The 19,411-nt window shown below is 45.4% G+C and overlaps 1 protein-coding gene across 1 annotated transcript in view; it reads right to left on the reverse strand.

Annotated features, from left to right (window-relative positions):
- The window catches only part of LOC309564193 (alpha-2-macroglobulin-like), a 125,865-nt gene that overhangs the window by 51,512 nt on the left and 54,942 nt on the right, over nucleotides 1-19,411 (reverse strand). Inside the window, exons 14-17 of the mRNA XM_082268824.1 lie at nucleotides 16,151-16,293; nucleotides 14,277-14,426; nucleotides 12,505-12,675; nucleotides 7,859-8,036 (exon numbers count right to left, since the gene is read on the reverse strand). Coding sequence (XP_082124950.1) covers nucleotides 7,859-8,036; nucleotides 12,505-12,675; nucleotides 14,277-14,426; nucleotides 16,151-16,293 — 642 coding nt within the window. The remainder of the gene's footprint in view (nucleotides 1-7,858; nucleotides 8,037-12,504; nucleotides 12,676-14,276; nucleotides 14,427-16,150; nucleotides 16,294-19,411) is intronic.

Here is a 19,411-nt window from a genome sequence, read left to right on the forward strand (position 1 = left end):
GTCATCTCGACTACTGCAATTCCCTTCTCATTGGCTTACCTCTACACAGGCTATCCCCCCTTAAATCCATCATGAATGCTGCTGCCAGACTCATCCACCTTACCAATCGCTCAGTGTCCGCTGCTCCTCTGTCAATCCCTCCACTGGCTTCCGCTCACCCAATGAATTCAATTCAAAATACTAACAACATCTTACAAAGCCATCCACAATTTAGCCCCCAGCTACATCACTAGTCTAGTCTCAAAATACCAACCTAAGCGTTCCCTTTGTTCCTCTCAAAACCTCCTGCTCTCTAGCTTCCTCGTCACCTCCTCCCATGCTCGCCTCTAGGACTTTTCCAGAGCCTCTCCAATCCTATGGAACTCCTTACCCCACTCTGTCTGATTCTCTCCTACTCTATTAGCTTTTATACGATCCCTGAAAACCCTCTTCAGAGAAGCCTATCCTACCCACACCTAACAACCGAACTTCAATTTTCTCCATCAGCTTATCCCCCACAGTTATTGCCTTTTGTTTCACTTGACCCTCCCTTCTAGATTGTAAGGTCTAACGAGCAGGGACCTCTATTTTTTCTGTATTGTCTGCCCTCATATTGTAAAGCACTGCGCAAACTGTTGGCGCTATATAAATCCTGTATAATAAAATAATTTCTTTATTCATTTACTTTCCATATTGTTAATGTATCAAATTAAAAAAAAAAAACCAACACCTGATTGTTCCATTTTACAGCAGACTTGCGGGAGTCAGCCTCGCAGGACAGCTGTAAAACTACACTGTGCAATGAAAACAAAAACAGGAGTAGTCAAAGCAGAGAAAGAAGTGTAGTTTGCGGTTTCAGTCTTTAACCGCTTGCCGACCGCCGCAAGTAGATATACTGCGGCGGTCAGCCCCGGCCAGGCAAAGTGACGTATATATACACGTCACTAGCCTGTCAGCGGTTTGTGAGCCAATAGCGGACGAGCGCGCGCTGAGGCGGGCGAGCGCGCGCCCCGGCTCGTTCACTGGAGAGTTCGCGCGTGTGACCGGCGGACCCGATGTCCGCCGGTCAAACTACGATCGTCGGTAGAGTGGGAGAAAGGCGGGCGGCTTATGTAAACAAGCCGCCTGTCATTCTCCCCTGTGTAAAAACCGAGATCAGACGGTTCTACTATGTAGAACCGGTGATCTGTTTTTACAATAGTAGACCTGTCCCACGACAGTTAGAAACACGCCCCTAGGACACACTTAACCCCTTCCCTGCCAGTGTCATTTTTGCAGTAACAGTGCATATATATATATATATATATAGCACTGATTACTGCAGTAATGTCACTGGTACCCCCAAAAGTGTCAAAAATGTCAGACAAGGGTCCGATCTGTCCGCCGCAATACCGCAAAAAAAAAAAAAAAAAAAAAAAAAAAAAAAGCAGATCGCCGCCATTACTCGTTAAAAACAAAAACACCAAAAATCTTTCCCTTTGTTAGTAAACGCGATAACTTTTGCGCAGACCAATCAAAATACGCTTTTTGCGATTTTTTTTACCAAACATATGTAGCATAAAACAAATTGGCCGAAAATGTTAAAAACATTTTTACATTTTTTTTGGGGGGGAATTTCATATAAAAAAAATGTGAAAAATGGGGCGTGGCTGCCAGCGCGGAAGATGGCTGCTTGTTGAGTCAGCTCCGCACGGCCACCCAGGACAAACGCCGCTACTAGGGCCCACAAAGCTCCTACACACCCCGGACGCGATCCGTGACCTGCGGGAGACCATCCGCCATGGCCAGGCGCAAGAAGGATACCGGACAGTCCGGTAAAATGACGGGATCTCATCTCCCAAGCCTCCGGGCTCCGCCAAAATGGCGGCGGGACCACGAGCGGAGGGCAGCGCGGGAAGCTGAGCCCGACGCAGATCCCCAAGCTTCCACAGCTCCAGACTACCCCACCTCAGCGCCGCATGATTGCCAACCCGGATAGCGGACAATCTTCGGGTTCACCATCGCCACCTTCTCCGTCATCCCGGAGCCCAGCGAAGCACAGACAGCGCAGGGACTCTCCTCCTCCAGCGCTGCACGACTCCGGTATGGAACTTACTTTTAACAATCAGGCCTCCGCGGCCTTCAGCCCCACTCATGGAGACTCCTTTGCAGCCTACCCTTCGGGGGGGAACCCCATCTCAGAATCCTCAATGAAGAACATGCTGTACTCCCTGCGAGCATCTATGCAGGCTGACATGCAGCAGCAAACCAAGCAGATCACTAAAGAAATCTCCTCTCTGGGCTCCAGGATAGACTTAGTGGAACGAACTGTAAATACCCATGCTGAATCCATCAATATGGTTATAGACAGGACGAACTCTCAATCCGAGGAAATCGCATGGCTGAAAAATAAGGTCGCCGATCTAGAAGATCGGAGTCGGCGCAACAATATAAAGCTGAGAGGTGTTCCAGAATCTGTACCCCCCACACAACTTCTGCAATATGCGACGGAGCTGTTTAAAACTCTGGTCCCCACTATCCCGGACTCAGAACTTTTGACAGGATTCACCGTCTACCCAAACCCTCCTTCCTAACGCATGATGTTCCCAGGGATGTTCTCATGAGGGTGCATTTTTTCCATGCTAAAGATCGCATCATGCTTGCCTCCAGACAGAACAATCAGCTACCGGATCCATATAGCGCTGTACAACTGTTGCCGGACTTGTCCAAGCACACACTGCAGGCTAGGCGCAACCTATCCACGATCACTAAGGCTCTGCGCAACCATCAGGTGCAACACAAGTGGCGATACCCTGCGACCCTTCTGGTCACCCATGAAGGCTCATCTGTGGCTATTAGATCCCTGGAAGAAGGGATCTCAGTGCTCCGTAGATGGAACATACTGCCGGCGGATCAGGCTTTGCCGCCCTTCTCTCCACCTTTACGCCCATTGGAAGCTGAATGGCAAGTAGCATCGCGCAAAAGATCCTCCAGGTCTCCGTCAGTGCACTCCAGCCCCAACGCACACTGAGGACCCACGTTTTTTGTCCTAGGCCACGGATAGTACCTCTATCTGGCCTCCTGTTATTTTTTTAGCGGATGGTTCCGCTCTCGGACTGCCGAGACAGTCCATTTCTTATGCTTTTTGTTTTCTTTTGCTCTCATACCTATCCCTCCTTCCCCTGCTACCTCCCCCTTGGACAGTAAGGATGATTCGCAACTGATGCATTTTTGTTCTGTTTTGTACGCCCAAAGGTCAGCTCTAAGGATCCCTATGTCTCCCCATGACCATTAAGGTGATATCCATCAACGCGAACGGTCTCAATCACCCCGCAAAAAGGCGCTCTCTGTGGAAGGAGGCTACCTCACGGAAAGCTGACATATTAGCTGTACAGGAAACACACTTTCAGGTTGACAGTCAACCTCGCTGTACCCACAAGAACTTTCCACTGATCCTGTTTGCCTCCTGTAACGCTAGCGTTTAGAGACACTTTGGCGGTCACAATCCACAAGACTGTACTGGATCCTGACGGCAGGTTCATCACCACCACCTGTGACATAAATGGCATGCCAATGACTGTGTGTGCTCTACGCACCAAACTCGCACCAACTTCGGTTCCTGAAGAGAGTTCTCCCGCAAGTATATGATGTTAAATATGGTCATTTATTGTTGTGTGGGGACTTCAACACTGTCGTCGACCCTGGGTTGGACACCTCGGCGTCCCCCCGGGATCGACGGCAGTCCTTGGGGCCCCTTCTTCATAAAGAGAAGCTGTACGATGTTTGGCGATGCCAACATGCAGCGGAGAGGGACTATTCCTTTTTCTCTCCTAGACATAATTCCTATTCCAGGATAGATTTATTCTGTGTAGACTTACTTTTGCTGAATAGGGCGACTTCCTCTGAGATCGCTGACATCACCTGGTCCGATCATGCGGTGGTGGAATTGACCATAGAGGAATCCGCCAAATTCTCCCCGACACGTATCTGGAGATGTGACTCCCGGGTCTTGCAGGACGACGGGTGTCGTAATAGACTCAACAAGGAGATACACGAGTTCCTTGCCATTAACGAACCCTCTGTCTCCGACCCGTAGGTGCTGTGGGGTGCACTCAAGGCCTTCATCAGAGGGGTGTGCATCCAGCAGCAGTCGCGGCTTCGGAGGCAGAGGAGGGACAAGATATCATCCCTAACGACTGACATTCACAATCTGGAAATGACCAACAAAGCACGACCGAACGAAGCGGACTCGACGGCTTTGATTAAGCTGAGACAGGACCTTAGACTCCTACTCCTAGAACAGTCAGACAAACATCTCCAATACCTTAAACAACAACATTATTTTCAAGCTAACAAAGCGGGGAAATATATGGCCAATCAGGTTAAACACAAACAGGCTAAGTCAAGGATTGCACATCTGTTGCAACCCTCGACCAAATCGAAAATCACACACCCGCAGGCCATAGCCGACGAATTTGCTAACTTCTACGGCGCACTGTATAACTTACAGAACGACCCTAGCGAACACCAACCGACAGCAGCGGATATTGATCAATTCCTCGCGGCCGTGTCCCTGCCATCTCTCACTACTGACCAACTGGAATCGTTGAATTCACCGATTCTACTGTCTGAAGTCCAAACCAGCATCTCCTCCTTGCCCAAGGGTAAATCACCAGGGCCGGATGGATTCTCAAATGAATTCTTCCAGCTCACGTCCCACCTCACGAGCCCCACTTTAGTTGCAGTGTTTAACAAGGCCATGGAGGTGTCTTTACTCCCACCTGACATACTAGGGGCCCACATTGTCACGCTACCCAAACCAGGGAAAGAACCCAACACCCCTGCTAACTTTCGCCCCATCTCCTTACTTAATTCCGATGCCAAAATATACGCCCGTATACTCGCCAAACGCTTGCAAGCTATATTGCCGTCCCTTATACATAAAGACCAGATGGGATTCACGGCTGGTAGACAGACGTCGGACGCGACTAGAAGGGTCCTAGGAATCATGCATCTAGCTCATACATCCAAAACCCCGTCGGTGCTACTCACTTTGGACGCCGAAAAGGCATTTGATAGGGTCCACTGGGGGTACATGCGAGCCACGTTGTTGAAGTTTGGCTTTCGGGGCCCAATACTGTCAGCTATTACAGCGCTGTACTCCTCCCCGACGGCTCGGGTAAACACTGCTGGCACTCTGTCCAAACAATTCCATATATCGAATGGCACCCGTCAAGGATGTCCTCTCTCTGTCGATTTTTAACTTGGTCATTGAGCCCTTGGCGGAGACCATTCGATCTAACCCCTGTATAATGGGCTTCTCCCTCCCTTCCTATCATCATAAGATAAACCTTTTTGCGGACGATATTATCTTAATGCTTACCCAACCGCACACGTCCCTCCCAGCGGCTTACGATACACTTCAGGCATACAGTAAGGTATCGTACTACAAATTAAACGCATCTAAGTCCACGGTCCTTAACATGGGGGTCTCCTCCACCTCCCAGGTATCTCTCGCGAGTAATATTCCTATTCCATGGTCTTCGGATAAAATACACTACTTGGGTATAGATCTCCCAGCAAACCCTGCCAAATTGCTCTCAACAAATATGTCCAGAATACAGGCAAAGATCAATGCCGACATATCTCGCATGCGCCCCCTGTGGTTCTCATGGAGCGGCAGGGTGGCGGCGTACAAAATGTTTATCTTGCCACAACTGCTGTATTTGTTCAGGGCTCTCCCTATCCATTTCCCTATGACGCACCTCCTCAAACTATCTAGGACCTTGACGACCTACGTGTGGGAGGGCAAGCACCCACGCTGTGCTTTCGCGACTCTAGTTCGGAAGAAACAATTTGGGGGGGCATCAATTCCGGACATACCGACGTACTATTGGGCCACGGTTTTGGCTCAGCTACGACATTGGCTAAACTCTGCCGAACACCCGATTTGGGTGGACCTGGAGAGAGACATTGCACCCATTTCGGACCTCAAAGCGCTGCTTTTGAGTGATAAATGGAAGGCTTGGGACCTTCACTTACTGCCTCCTACTATGCAAGCTTCGCTGAGGGTGTGGCGTCACTCTCCAGTCTCGCTCAATGGAAGAGACATTCTGTCCGAAACCTTATTACCGATTTCTATTCTCCGATTGCATATACCTGATCTCCCCACACGCTTACTGACTAGTTGGGGCCTTAGGTCACTTAACTCCTTCTATGATAACGGCACTTTGCTCTCAACTCCCGACCTCATTCGCAAGTATGCACTCCCGCACAACTCCTTTTACCAAGTGCTCAGGGTAACGCACTTCCTACTATCTCACCCATTATGCAAAATAACCGTGGACGGGAAAATATGGGACGCACTCACAGACACATCGGGACATTCCCCTAGACTGTCAACCTACTACAATATATTGCTGGACAATGTGACGTTTCACAAGACTACACACATGTTCAGATGGGACAGGGACCTGACTGCGACCTTCTCTATTACTGAGTGGAAGGCAGCTCTCACAGCGATTCACAAATATTCACAGTGCCACCCACTGGGAAATGGCTCTCAAGATAACGAATCGGTGGTACTACACCCCCTTTCGATTGGCGGGCTTCTCCCCAAAATATTCCCAACTATGCTGGAGGGAGTGCTCCCAGGTGGGCACTCTGCTTCACATACTATGGTCGTGCCCCTCCCTACGCAGTTTTTGGAACCAAGTGTTTTCTTACATATCTTCTCACACGGGTTGCCTGACCTCACCGTCCCCAGCTATGGCTTTATTAAATCTAGGTATAGATAAAATCCCCGTCATGTATAGACCTTGGGTGACTCATGTTCTTCTGGCGGCCAGGACGGTAGTCCTACGTAAATGGAGAACACCCGATGCCCCGAACTTGTCAGAGGTGGTTTCATTATTAAAAACGATCAATTTGAAAAGGCTATCGCCATCAACCAATTGAAGTTGCAATCTTTCAACTCTCAATGGAACTTCTGGGCAACAACATTGTAGACCAGTTCTAATGTACTGACATCATTGTTCTTTACTGCATCCTTACTCCACTCTACCTCACCTAACCTGTACCTTTCCCTCCCCCCTCCACCCCCCTCCTCCCCCACCCATGGGACAGGCACTGTTCGGCTTGTACTGTTGTGTTTCGTTAAGCCTGTACCATGTCAATATGTTACTGTATTTGTACGGTTGTTCATTTGCAATGTATGCATTTAATTTTTCAATAAAAATCATTTACACAAAAAAAAAATGTGAAAAATATTGTTATTTTTGCAAAATTTACGCTCTGTTTATAGCGCATGATCAAAAAAAAAAAAAAAAAAAACCCCTGGTCAGGAAGGGGGTAAAATCTTTTCCGGGGCTTAAAGCGGAGTTCCAGCCATTCACTCACCTGTCCAACGGTCACCAGCATCACCTCTCCCTCGGCACCGGCATCACTGCTGTGGGCACCCGGCTGTGACAGTTTGCGGCTTCACAGCCGGGTACCCACTGCGCATGCGCGAGTCGCGCTGCGCGTCTTCATTGGCCGGAAATCTTCTGGGACCTCTGACGTGTCCCAGAAGATTGCAGGGAGGGAGGGAGAGAGGAGAACTTCCTTTCAGGGCGCCGCTCCGAGCGGAAGTGGGAGCGGGTACCTGTCAAAACTAGGTACCTGCCCCCCACAAAAAATGACATGCCAAATGTGGCATGTCAGGGGGTCAGGACTCCCTAAAGCGGAAGTTCCACTTTTGGGTGGAACTCCGCTTTAAGTGGTTAAATAGTAAGAAAAAAAAAAAAAAAGATTTTTGGCAACTATCTTAAAATTTTTTTACACATTTTTCATAACATACAGAATGTATTACATTATAGTTTTTATAAGGTTTTAAGAGATCATGTAGCACATGAACTTTTACCTGATACAGTAGTTGTTGCAGTTGCAAAGGAGTCAGAAGTTATGGAGTTAGAAAATGCCATAGGCCTAGCAGCAAATTCCGGCTGTCCAAAAAACGTTGGTTGAAAAAAAGGTGACCGTGATGAGCACAATTGTGGCTGCTGAGAGGGCGTATCACTGATCACGTGCATACCGATACTCTGAAAGGGAAAGAAATGGGATGAGAACAAACAATGTGCAGAACCGCACTGAAAAAAAATAAATTTATATTTATATATTTATATTATATGTTGCCGTTTAGAGATGCCTAGCCGGCACTGTAGTACAAAGGCCACCTTTGCTGACCTCCTGAAGATGCTGGCTGCCTGGAACATCATGCTAATCCAATAGCTTCAGTGCTTTAAGTTTTATAGCGTCAATCTCCCAATCAACATTTATTAATTATAATCTTTATGCTGCTAGCATTAGTAAATAGAAAGTATATCATGTTTACTTGTTTTCAAAAGTTCCCCCCCCCCCCACATTTAAGTTACTTACCGATTTCCATGCCTAGGCAAATGTCCTACATCCCAGAAATCTTCAGGAGGGGGGGAGGAGAGGAGGAGGGGTTTTCTCAGCTCAGCACACTCTCCTGCATGCATACTTGAGCCAAGGGCAGGAAGTAAATGCTGCATAAAACATCTGCCCTTACTTAAGATGGCCACAGCCAGAAATGCTAAGGGGCGCTTTTCAAAGCAATTTCTCAGAATAAAAAGCGTGGAGACATGGATAGGTGGGGGGGATTGCTTTTAATATTAAAAATGAACTAGAAAAAAAAAAGTTTGTGGAGACAAACTTTAAGTTGGCTTGAGAAAGCCTGACCAGAAAGTTTAAAAAGTTTAAAACATATTGCTAGCATTACAAGCAAGTGACTACCATCATTAGCATGATTAGCAAAGTTGCTAGCATGTTAGCATGATTAGCAAGTGACTAGCCATGTCGCTAGCATGATTAGCAAGTCTATGGACATTTTTATGATTTTTAATATTAATTTTTAAGAAAACCGTAACTCAAACCAGTCTGAAAAGATAATAGCACACCGAGTCAGAACAGTATGAAGGTCTGTGCCGAGTTTGGAGTATGTAGCTTGAACGGTCTAGGAGGAGTTAGTGTCCAAAAATTTTGGAAGAAGAAAGAAGAAAGAAGAAGAAAGAAGAAGTTTAAATAGGATTTCAGTAAGTTGGCTTTCTCAAGCCAACTTAATTAAATAGCGTTTAGTTTGTGGTGCTCAGAGGCAGTGAAGAAGATCAGCTTTAGGTCTCAGCCCAGGAACATGTATGCAAAACGAAGAATTCCTGATCTATATACTTTTTCAGTGTCCAGTGATTAAAATTCAGGGATGACAGCCAGAAAAAAATAAAAATAAAAAATTCTTCCGAATACATTTTGTTTGTGGACTTGTTCTGCTTGGATACAAGGTAAGCCTGCCCAAAGCAATACTTTTATACAGGGCTTTTTCTTAGAGAATAGGTGCAGAACTCCCCCTTCTAAGTTACTTTGCGTCTCCGCCCCCTACCCACCTCCGAGCACTAAACCTTGGTTCCACCCCTACCCACCTCCGAGCACCGACCCTTGAATCCACCCCCTACCCAGCTTCCAGTACAGCCCATTTTAGAGAATATAGAGCCAAGTATAATTTTGTAGTGGAATGTATGGAATTAGGTTATGATAACAAGAAAAGCAATAAAATAGATCCCCCACAGACAGCAGCAATAGACTCCCCCCAGCAGCAACAAAAGATATCCCAGCAACCATCAATAGACTCTAGCAGCAAGCAACAGTAGACCCCTCCCTAAACCGTAGATACCTTCCAGCAACAATTAACCCCCAGTATCAAAAGATCCTCCACCAGCAACAATATATTGCCGTGCAAAAATAGATCCCCTCCAGCATCAATAGATCCCCCAGCAGCCAGCATCAGTAGACCTTCCAGCACCCCTTGCCATGGCATTCAGTGCTGGAGGTGCCAGAACTGCGTTCCCGCTGAAAAAAAGCCCTGCTTTTATACAGTACATCTATCTAGTATCATTTTTTTCCACATCAGAAGTACTACTAGGAGTCTAAACAAGCCCAAGCTCCCCCCAATCCTGACACTGCAGCTTACAGGGGAGTGTTTCAGCAAACAAGGTAGCAGAGAGCAGTGGGTAGGACTGGGTGTGGCCAGGTGCCGACTGACAAGCTACATCTTGTGACTCAGTGACAATGCTGATAGCCACACCCCCTGCAACATCTTCTCAGCACACTAATGCAAGCAGGCACCGCCTTCCTGGGAGGGACAACTCTGCTCAGTGCAGCATTGTTGTCACACCATCACAGGAAGCTGCATTAGGTGGACTTCACTGACAGGATCAACAGGTATTTGTGGTATTACTTTTAGGGGACCAAAAGAAAACAAAAAACCAAACAACGCATCACGTTATTTTCAATAATAGGCTAAAGTTCTAGGACAGGTGAATGTATGCCAGGTATTGTGTAGTTAAATACTTATGGGCATCTCTTTTGCCTCACAGATCCTCCCTCTTCATGTGCTTTCTCTCCAGAAGGACAGAGCCTTATATGTTCAGGCATCGGCAGTCACCATTTACTATGATATGTAAATCCTAGTGCCTCTGCAGTTCTTGGCCAAGTTACCAATCTCTAAAAGGCTGCAGTACAGGTTAAGGGTTTCACTTTGTTACTTGCTGCTTACAGCCGTGGCCAAAAGTTTTGAGAATGACAAAATATTAGCAATGACAATTTGCAATTCATCAGATCACTCTTCATAACATTAGTCCCTCTTTGCCATGAAAATGAACTTAATTCAATAAACATTAGCATTTGTGAAGGTTTCAGGGCACACAAGAAAGTCCAGTAAGCACAAGACTGTCTATAGTTGATTTAGCTGTGAGATCGGGGCACCACCATTGCAGAGCTTGCTCAGGAATGGCAGCAGGCAGGTGTGAGTACATCTGTGCGCACAGTAAGAAGATTTTGGAGGATGGCCTGGTGTCAAGAAGGGCAGCAAAGTAGCCACTTCTCTCCAGGAAAATCAGGGACAGACTGATATTCTGCAAAAGTTACAGGGATTGGACTGCTGAGGACTGGGGTAAGGTTATTTTCTCTGATAAAGCCCCTTTCCAACTGTTTGGGGCATTCTGAAAAAACCTTGTCCGGGGAAGAAAAGGTGAGCGCTACCATCAGTCCTGTGTCATGCCAACAGTAAAGCATCCTGAGACCATTCATGTGTGGGGTGGCTTCTCATCCAAGGGAGTGGGCTCATTCACAATTCTGCCTAACACAGCCATGAATAAAGAATGATTCAAAAACATCCTCGGAGAGCAACTTCTCCCAACCATCCAAGAACAGTTTAGTGAGGAACAATGCCTTTTACAGCATGATGGAACACCTTGTCATAAGGCCAAAGTGATAACTATGTGGCTTGGGGAACAAAGTTCCCTAGACCTTAATCACATTGAGAACGTGGTCAATCCTCAAGAGGCAGGTGAACAAAAACCCCACAAATTCTGACACGCCAAGCATGGATTATGTAAGAATGGGCTGCCATCAGTCAGGATGTGGTCAAGAAGTTGATTGACAGCATGCCAGGGCAGATTGCAGAGGTCTTGAAAAAGAAGAATCAACACTGCAAATATTGACTCTTTGCATAAACTTAATGCAATTGTCAATAAAAGCCTTTGTCACATTAAATGCTTGTAATTCTACTTCAGCATATCATAGTAACATCTGACAAAAATATCTAAAATCACTGAAGCAGCAGACTTTGTGAAAATGTACATTTGTATCATTCCCAAAACTTTTGGCCGCGGCTGTACAAGTTATAGTCTGAATGATCACGGGACCAAGGAAACCAAGGAAAAGCCTCCTGCCTAGTGCAGGCGGACAACCAGGGGTGAGCAAAACGGATATATTGAAATGCTAAATATTGAAGGTCTAATTGCTCCTGACAATAGCAAAATGATTTTCCCATGGCAAACTTAAAGCGTAGCTCCAACAAAAAGGGAAAGCTCCGCTTATTTGCCTCCTTCCCACCCGGTCCCCCTCCCCTCTGCTGCCACATTTGACACCTTTTCGGGGGGAGCCGGTACCCGTCTTCCAGAAGTTGGGGTGATTTCACCAACATTCACAAATTATGGCTTGTCATTGATCAATAGTGGGGCTTTTTCAAGCCAAGTGATACTGATGTATTTTGGGACATGCATTAATGCAGAATTGGAAACATTACCAAATGGCCTTCTTTAAACAGTACTAAATTATATATCTGCACATCATATCTTTTTTTAGCCGTTCTGCCACCTCTGACTCTGAAACTGCACTCTGCAGAACGTGCCCTGAGCTACGCATAAAAACACTCCTAGTATTTATTGCCCCTTTAAGATCCTGCCACTGTGCAATTTGGCCATATCCCCATTTAATGATTTGATGTGGTTCAGTGTGGGGGGAGAATGTGGTTGCGTCCCTGCACCGATTCACTGAAAAGAAGCCCTGGACAAATTTTATATAGTTTTACAAATGCAACCGGCCCAGGGCAGCTATAATGCTGATGCGGCCCAGGATGAAATGGAGTTTGACACCCCTGCTCTACTGCTTTCTGCAGTGTAGGCTTGTGGACCGTGAGCAGTGAATACTTACACTATAAACCTTGCTGACATCTTCTTCCTCAGGGAAGCTAACAGGTTGCCAATAAGTACCATCGAGTAGGATCTGTTTATTATTATCAATACAGGGTGGCCGAGGAGGTTCTACATTGAATCCTGCTGCATAATATCCACTCAGGCTGGTGTACTGAAGAGAGTTATACACCTGTAACAATAGGAAAGAATTACATTCAGGTCAACATTAAGTTGAATGTGTAGTGCAGACTCTTTGGCTAGTCCTGCTATTGTCCCAGGTGCATTTTCCAACCATTGTAAAGGCACTCAGGTGCACAGCAGTATCCACAGTTCTGGCTAAGTGAATAGTCTAGGGGTTTCCTTAGTTTATTGCGGAATATCTTGGCTAGGGTAGAGGAAGCTGTTGGGTACTCCAAAATGGTTAAATAGGTAGACTTTCTTTTGCAGCTACTCCTTAGAAAAGTCCCTTAGCAATAGCTCTGGGAATGGACAGCACTGAGACACCATAAGCAATGTTCCAGGGCAGGCAAGTCCGTCTCTACAACAGGGAGGGAACCGCTGCAATTACCCAGATCCTGCCCTCAGGTCTATACTCAAGTCTTTGAATCCCTCCCTCAGATCCAGGCAAACAGTTACTTAGTGGATTCTCCAGACTGGATCCTAGATGAAGAATCCCTTGTTTAGTCTGATGTCTCTCAGAAGTAGTCCCCCCCCCCCCCCGAACCATAGGCATAGCTTAGCTGGGGACTTCCTGAGTTCTTGATAGAGGTACTGGGATACCTGAGAGGATGGCAGCCCTCCAGGCTGGGTGCTCCCCCTACTGGATAGGAACACTGACTATTCCAGGTTTATTTATCCACTTCTGTTCACTGCAGCCACCTTCTGAGCACGCCTCCCCAGGGATTTGCTGGGACCTAATCAATATTCAGACTGCTCCAGACACTCCTGTGTTCTGGAGCTTTCCAGGAAGCAGGGAGAAGCAATCAATCCTGCAGCCTGTGGTACCCTGATCAGTCCAGAGCAATCAGCAACTACTGAGGGTTTTACATATGTATAGCAAAACTTTTCTGGACTTTTGACCAGAAGTAAGGAAGGGTAAAAAACGACCATCAGTTTGTTTCCCATCTTTGTCCCATTGGGGAGATTTCCCTTTACTTTCTGTCCTGAAGAGATCTAGGCACAAAAGAAAACTCCAAAGTCAGGAGAGTTTTCTTCAGATAGTGGTCAGAAGTTTTACCCTTGCCTCTTGTTCTTGCAACAACTTATATTTTGGATTTCTTGCTTGGCGTTGGTGACTGGTGTTACCAGTTCAAATAGAGAGTGAATCCATCTAGTGGGACGCAGACTGATTCCTTTCCTACACTATCCAAAAAATAACAAAGCTTTATCAATGCATACACTTAAAGGGTCTTCATATTTGCTACTAGGTTTGTGCTACAGCCTCTTGCCAGATCCCCTTCTGCCCTCACCCCCTTACCACGGGTCTTCACATTTCCTATTTACTGACCCCAGCAACAATTGTTAATAGTTAAGAGGGACCAGTATTGATACACCGAGTACAACCACAACCATTTGTGGGCTCGCCCAGAAAGTACAACGTCATGCACACTGCAGCTAACAGCAGCCCCAGGAGATTATTTGTTGTGAAATCTTCTCTGCACACATAACTCATGGATAAAAAAGGTTCACAACACAAAACCCTGTGTTTGGTTATGCCCCACCTTCATGTATTTTTAGGTCTTGTATTGAAATGCATAATTTTAAGTGAGCTCAATCGCATCAATATCTTACCGTAGCAGCAGAAAAAGCCTGCCCTGCATCAAGAAGCAGGAGGCTTGAATCAAAGACACGAATGAGGCAGGAAGAGTCTGAGCTGGTTTTCACTTCCAAGCCAACAGTAGAGCCAGGGGTTTCTGTTGCTGATGTGAAGTTAGCAGAAACCTGGAAGAGAGCAATTTAAAATTGTATAAATAGCATGTAATACTGAGTTTTTCCATAGCTGTCGTTAGGCACAAATGGTTCCCAACAGATAGGAGTCAACTATTTATTTTTTCCTAAAGAGATTATGGAGTGTATGAAGGCTGGCAACTGCTTTGGTTTCAAAGGCTTTGAATTTTTGACCTAAAGCGTCATAAGGAAATTTTGATAAGGAAATTCTAAACCAGCCAGCCATTCTCAACCAGATTTCCATGGAACCCCACGTTCCTCCAGAGGTTGCTAGTGGTTTCTTGAGCTTGATCCTTGAGGGTTGAATGATCTTGCATTTCTTGGTGCCTGCATAATTCCTGGGCCAAAACCACTTGACAAAGCTAAGAGCAGGACACCACTTACAATTACTTGCTGTCTGTAATGATGACATTCTGACCACCACTGAAAAGGGTGGCCTTCTTCCTACTGGCTACCAACGTAAGTAAATTTTCTCAGACCTCCAATGAATTTGTTTTAGCAAGGCTTCTTCAAAACCGGAAATTATAGGGGTTCCTCTGGGGGTAAGAGGTTGAGAACCCATCATTCGTTTACGGCACATTTGATCCACTTCTAAGTATTGAAGCCACATAAGACAGGCAGCTTTTTTCTTCAAAAGAGGGCTAAATATGGTAGTCCTCACATTTTTCCCCATGGCAAAGTCACATTAAGGGAGCACGGGCTGAATTAAGGGAGCACGGGCTGAATTAAGGGAGCACGGGCTGAATTAAGGGAGCACGGGCTGAATTAAGGGAGCACGGGCTGAATTAAGGGAGCACGGGCTGAATTAAGGGAGCACGGGCTGAATTAAGGGAGCACGGGCTGAATTAAGGGAGCACGGGCTGAATTAAGGGAGCACGGGCTGAATTAAGGGAGCACGGGCTGAATTAAGGGAGCACGGGCTGAATTAAGGGAGCACGGGCTGAATTAAGGGAGCACGGGCTGAATTAAGTCAGAATCAAGAAAAAAAATTAAAGAAAAAAAGAATGCAGGTGCAGCCCCCTCACGATAAGAGACATTATGTACCTCACATAAATTAAATTATCTTTATAAACACCCACCATAAGCATCACACAATACATACTGTGCAATTCAATTTAACTGTTAACTAGGTGCCTGAAGGATAACATACTGCATGGTCCATTATCAAACGTTTCAGGTTCACATAGTTTAAATGTTTAATTTCCCCCTGAAACTATAGATTAGACATCTATAGAGACCCAGTCTAAGGGCTCATTCATACTTGTCCAAATGCAAGAATTTTGCTGCATGAAAACGCATATTGCAAAGAAATTTCATTTTTTAATATTTGGCTGGTCCATTCGTATCTACAGTTTAGCATGAAAGGGGAAAAAAAAAAAAAAAATCTATGAGCCTATTCACATCCATACATGTGAATTATTATATGGTGCATGCAAATGGAACAGGGTAAATCCAGCCTAATGTAAAAGCAAAATAAACCAGCTACAATCAATGAATGACTTCTGTATGCTGCCATTTTGAAAGCTCCTATATGCAGTCCAGGACCTGATCATTGTCCACATGTCCCTTCCTCGGAGTACAGATAAAAAGGTAAAGCTGAACAAGTCTATTCAGGGCACATGACAAACCTATCAACCAAGCACAGTTCTTGGAGGCCATATCTTCTACATATTCTAGACAAAAAAAAAAAAAAAAAAAAAAAAAAGTTTCCCATGTACCTTGTTTTTGAAGCATTTCTCCAAATTGAGATTAATGACATCTCCCACCATCTCATCCTTCAGCATGTACTGTATGGCATATTGAACAATAGGGACATGATCAGGTGATGCCTCGTAGGTTAGGTTGAATTCTCCTTGACGAGCTGAGATGAGAGGAAAGCACATTGTAATAAGTTTGGTTTAGAATTATTAAAAAGGATCGCACTTTGACTGCTTCTTGCTTGTGAGGGACAGAGCCTAATCTTTTGGTAAAACAAACTTAAGCCCCGTACACATGCAGCGATTCGGCCGACCGATCCTCCGTCTTTTGTCCAGAGTGGTGTTTTGTTGGTTGGAATGTGCCTAGACTACACACAAATTTTCTCGCCCAACAAAATTCTACTTCAGAAGTGATGTCATGTGTTGGTTTGCTTTCTTTGTGTTCTTTCATCACTGAGCATGCCCAGACTTGCTCATCAGATTTTTCCCTGTCGAAATCTGTACTGACTGCACGGAAAATCGGCCGTTATGTTGACGGCCAACAAAAATTTTATAGTCTGCACACCAGATTTTTTTCGGCCGAAAAGTCGGAGTTGGTTGTCGGAAGCATCATACTAACAAGCCGAAAATCGGCAGATCGGTCGTCGGACGAAAATACCCTACCAATTTTCGACGCGTGTGTACGGGGCTTTTAAACACTACTAAAAAGGCAGCTTTCACATGGGGAGGAATCCAAATTGCTCAGCAGGGGATCAGTCTGCTGATCAGAGCAAACCATGGGGATGACAGGTCCGTGACCGGTCAGTTTATGCAGAGCGGACATGGACAGAGCCCCCTCTGTTATATGGACCGACGGGTATAAACTGACTTCTCCATTTACACCCGACTGCCCTTTAATCTGATCGGCCTAGATGGAGGGGGATGATCCCCCTCTTTTTATAGTGGATCGGTTTGGATTGAAGTTAGGTAGGTGTCAATAGACAAGTCCATTGACACCTGCTGGTCCAGAAGGTTACATGGCAGGTCTGCCTGAAAAACTGAAAGGGGCCTAAATCACTTCAGTGGGAAAAAAAAAAAAAAAAAAAAAAAAAGGGGATTAAAATATTGTGACAAAACACAATGGAACATATAAAATCAAAACTAAACACCTGAACCCAAACGATACAGTGACTTACATAATCTTAAAGTGCACATGCCTTTAAATTCCAACAAAGCAGAAAAAACGTCCCAACACTACAATGTGCAAGTCCAGTTTAACCAGTGCAAGACCACTGGCCGCAGATGTACTGCGGCAGGCTCCCAGGCAAATCGCCGTACATGTATGGCGCTCGCTCTCGGGAGTCTAGGGGGTGAGCGCACGCGGCCAACGGCACGCTCCCACTTGTAAGCAGGGAAGCCGATACAGCGGGTAGGCGGCTCCGATTGCCGCCTGACACCCGCAATAGTTTCCCGCTGAGAGAGGGCGGTCAGCTGTTGTAAACACAGCCGACTGTCCTTCTCCCTGGGATGATCATAGAGCTCATGTGATCCTATATAGGATCACATGTCTATGGTAATTTCAGAAGCCACGCCCCCCCCCCCACAGTTCGAATCACTCCCCTAGGCTCACATTTAACACCTTTATCACCCACAGGGTTAGCCCCTTCCCTGCCAATAGCATTATTACAGTAACAGTGCATATTTTTAGCACCGCTTACTGTAGTAATGTCACTGGTACCCCCAAAAGTGTCAAATTTCAGTTAGGGGTGCAATAAGTCTGCCGCAATGTCGCAGTTCCGCAAACCAAAAAAAATAAATAAAAAATTGCAGAGATCGCCGCCATTACTAGAAAAAATAAAAATGACACAAATCTTTCCCGTAGTTAGTAGACGCGATAAACTTTTGCACAAACTAATCAAAATACACTGCCAAAAATATTTCGCAGAATACAAATTGGTCTAAATGTTAAAAAATTGATCAGAATGTGAAAAATATTGTTTTTTCAAAATTGTGGCTTTTTTTCGTTAAAGTAACACCGTGCCGATTCGCAAAATAGGGCCTGTCAGGAAGGGGGTAAATTCTTCGGGGCTGAAGTGGTTAATACAAGTGTGGACAACTTGTTATAGTGCACACTCCGTGAAATCGTCCACCATTCCTTCATGCTCAAATACAAGTAAAATCTTACCAAAACCCCCTTGGCTCTGGGAGGTCATCAGGTATTGCAGTTTGTGCCGATCTCTGCTGTTTGCCGGCTGAGACATTTTTAAAGTGCCATGGCATTTTGGTAAGCTTTTACCTATATTTGGGCATGGAGGCATGGTGGAAGATTTCACAGTGTAAAAGTGTGCACTGTAACATGTTGTTCACTATTACATTGGAGTGTTGGGACTTTTTTTCTGCACCAATTGAAATAGTGTGGGAATTTAAATGCAGGTGCACTTTATAGTTTGTCACTATCTTTTACGTTCGTGTGCTTACAGTTTTGATTTAGGATTTTTTATGTTCATTATAGTGTTTGTCACAACATTTACCCCGCTTGCTTCCCAAGCCTATTCTGACACTTCTCTCCTACATGTAAAAAACATTTTTCCAGAAAATAATTTAGAACCCCAAAACATACAGTGGATATAGAAAATAATCCCCCACATATCCCTTTGTTTTATCCAGCTGCATAAGTGCAACTTATAACATCCAGGTAAAAAGATATAACACCAACATGTTAGGGAAAAAAAAAAAAAATGAATAAGAATATCAAGAGTTGGAAAAAGGATCACACCCCATTTGTTAGTATTTTTTTTTTTTTGGACCACCTGTTGCTTTAATTCCAGCCTTTAGTCTGTTGAGATATGTCTCTACTAACTTTTCACATCTAGACTTTGCAATATTATTCCCACTCTTTCAGAACTGCTCAAGTGCAGTTAAATTTGATGGTGACAGTTTGTGGATTGCAGTCTTCAAGTCATTCCATGGATTTTCAATGGGATTCAAGTCTGGGCTCTGACTAAGCCATGCAAGGACATTCACCTTTTTCTCCTTCAACCACTGTGCGTTCATTTTTTCTGGGTGCCTTGGGTCATTGTCATGTTGGAAGGTAAACCACCTTCCCATTGACAACTTTCTGGCAGGGGGCAGCAGATTTTCCTTAGATGGCCTTTTGCCCCATCCATTTTTCCTTCTATCCTGACAAGTGCTCCAGTCCCTGCTGCAGAGAAACATCCCCATAATAGGATATTACCACTTCCAGGCTTTACTGTAGGAATGAGGTTATTTGTATAGTGAGCTGTATTGGATTTCCACCAGACA

The sequence above is a fragment of the Pelophylax lessonae genome (assembly GCF_965119305.1).
Source record: "Pelophylax lessonae genome assembly, chromosome: 9".
Lineage (NCBI taxonomy): Eukaryota > Metazoa > Chordata > Amphibia > Anura > Ranidae > Pelophylax > Pelophylax lessonae.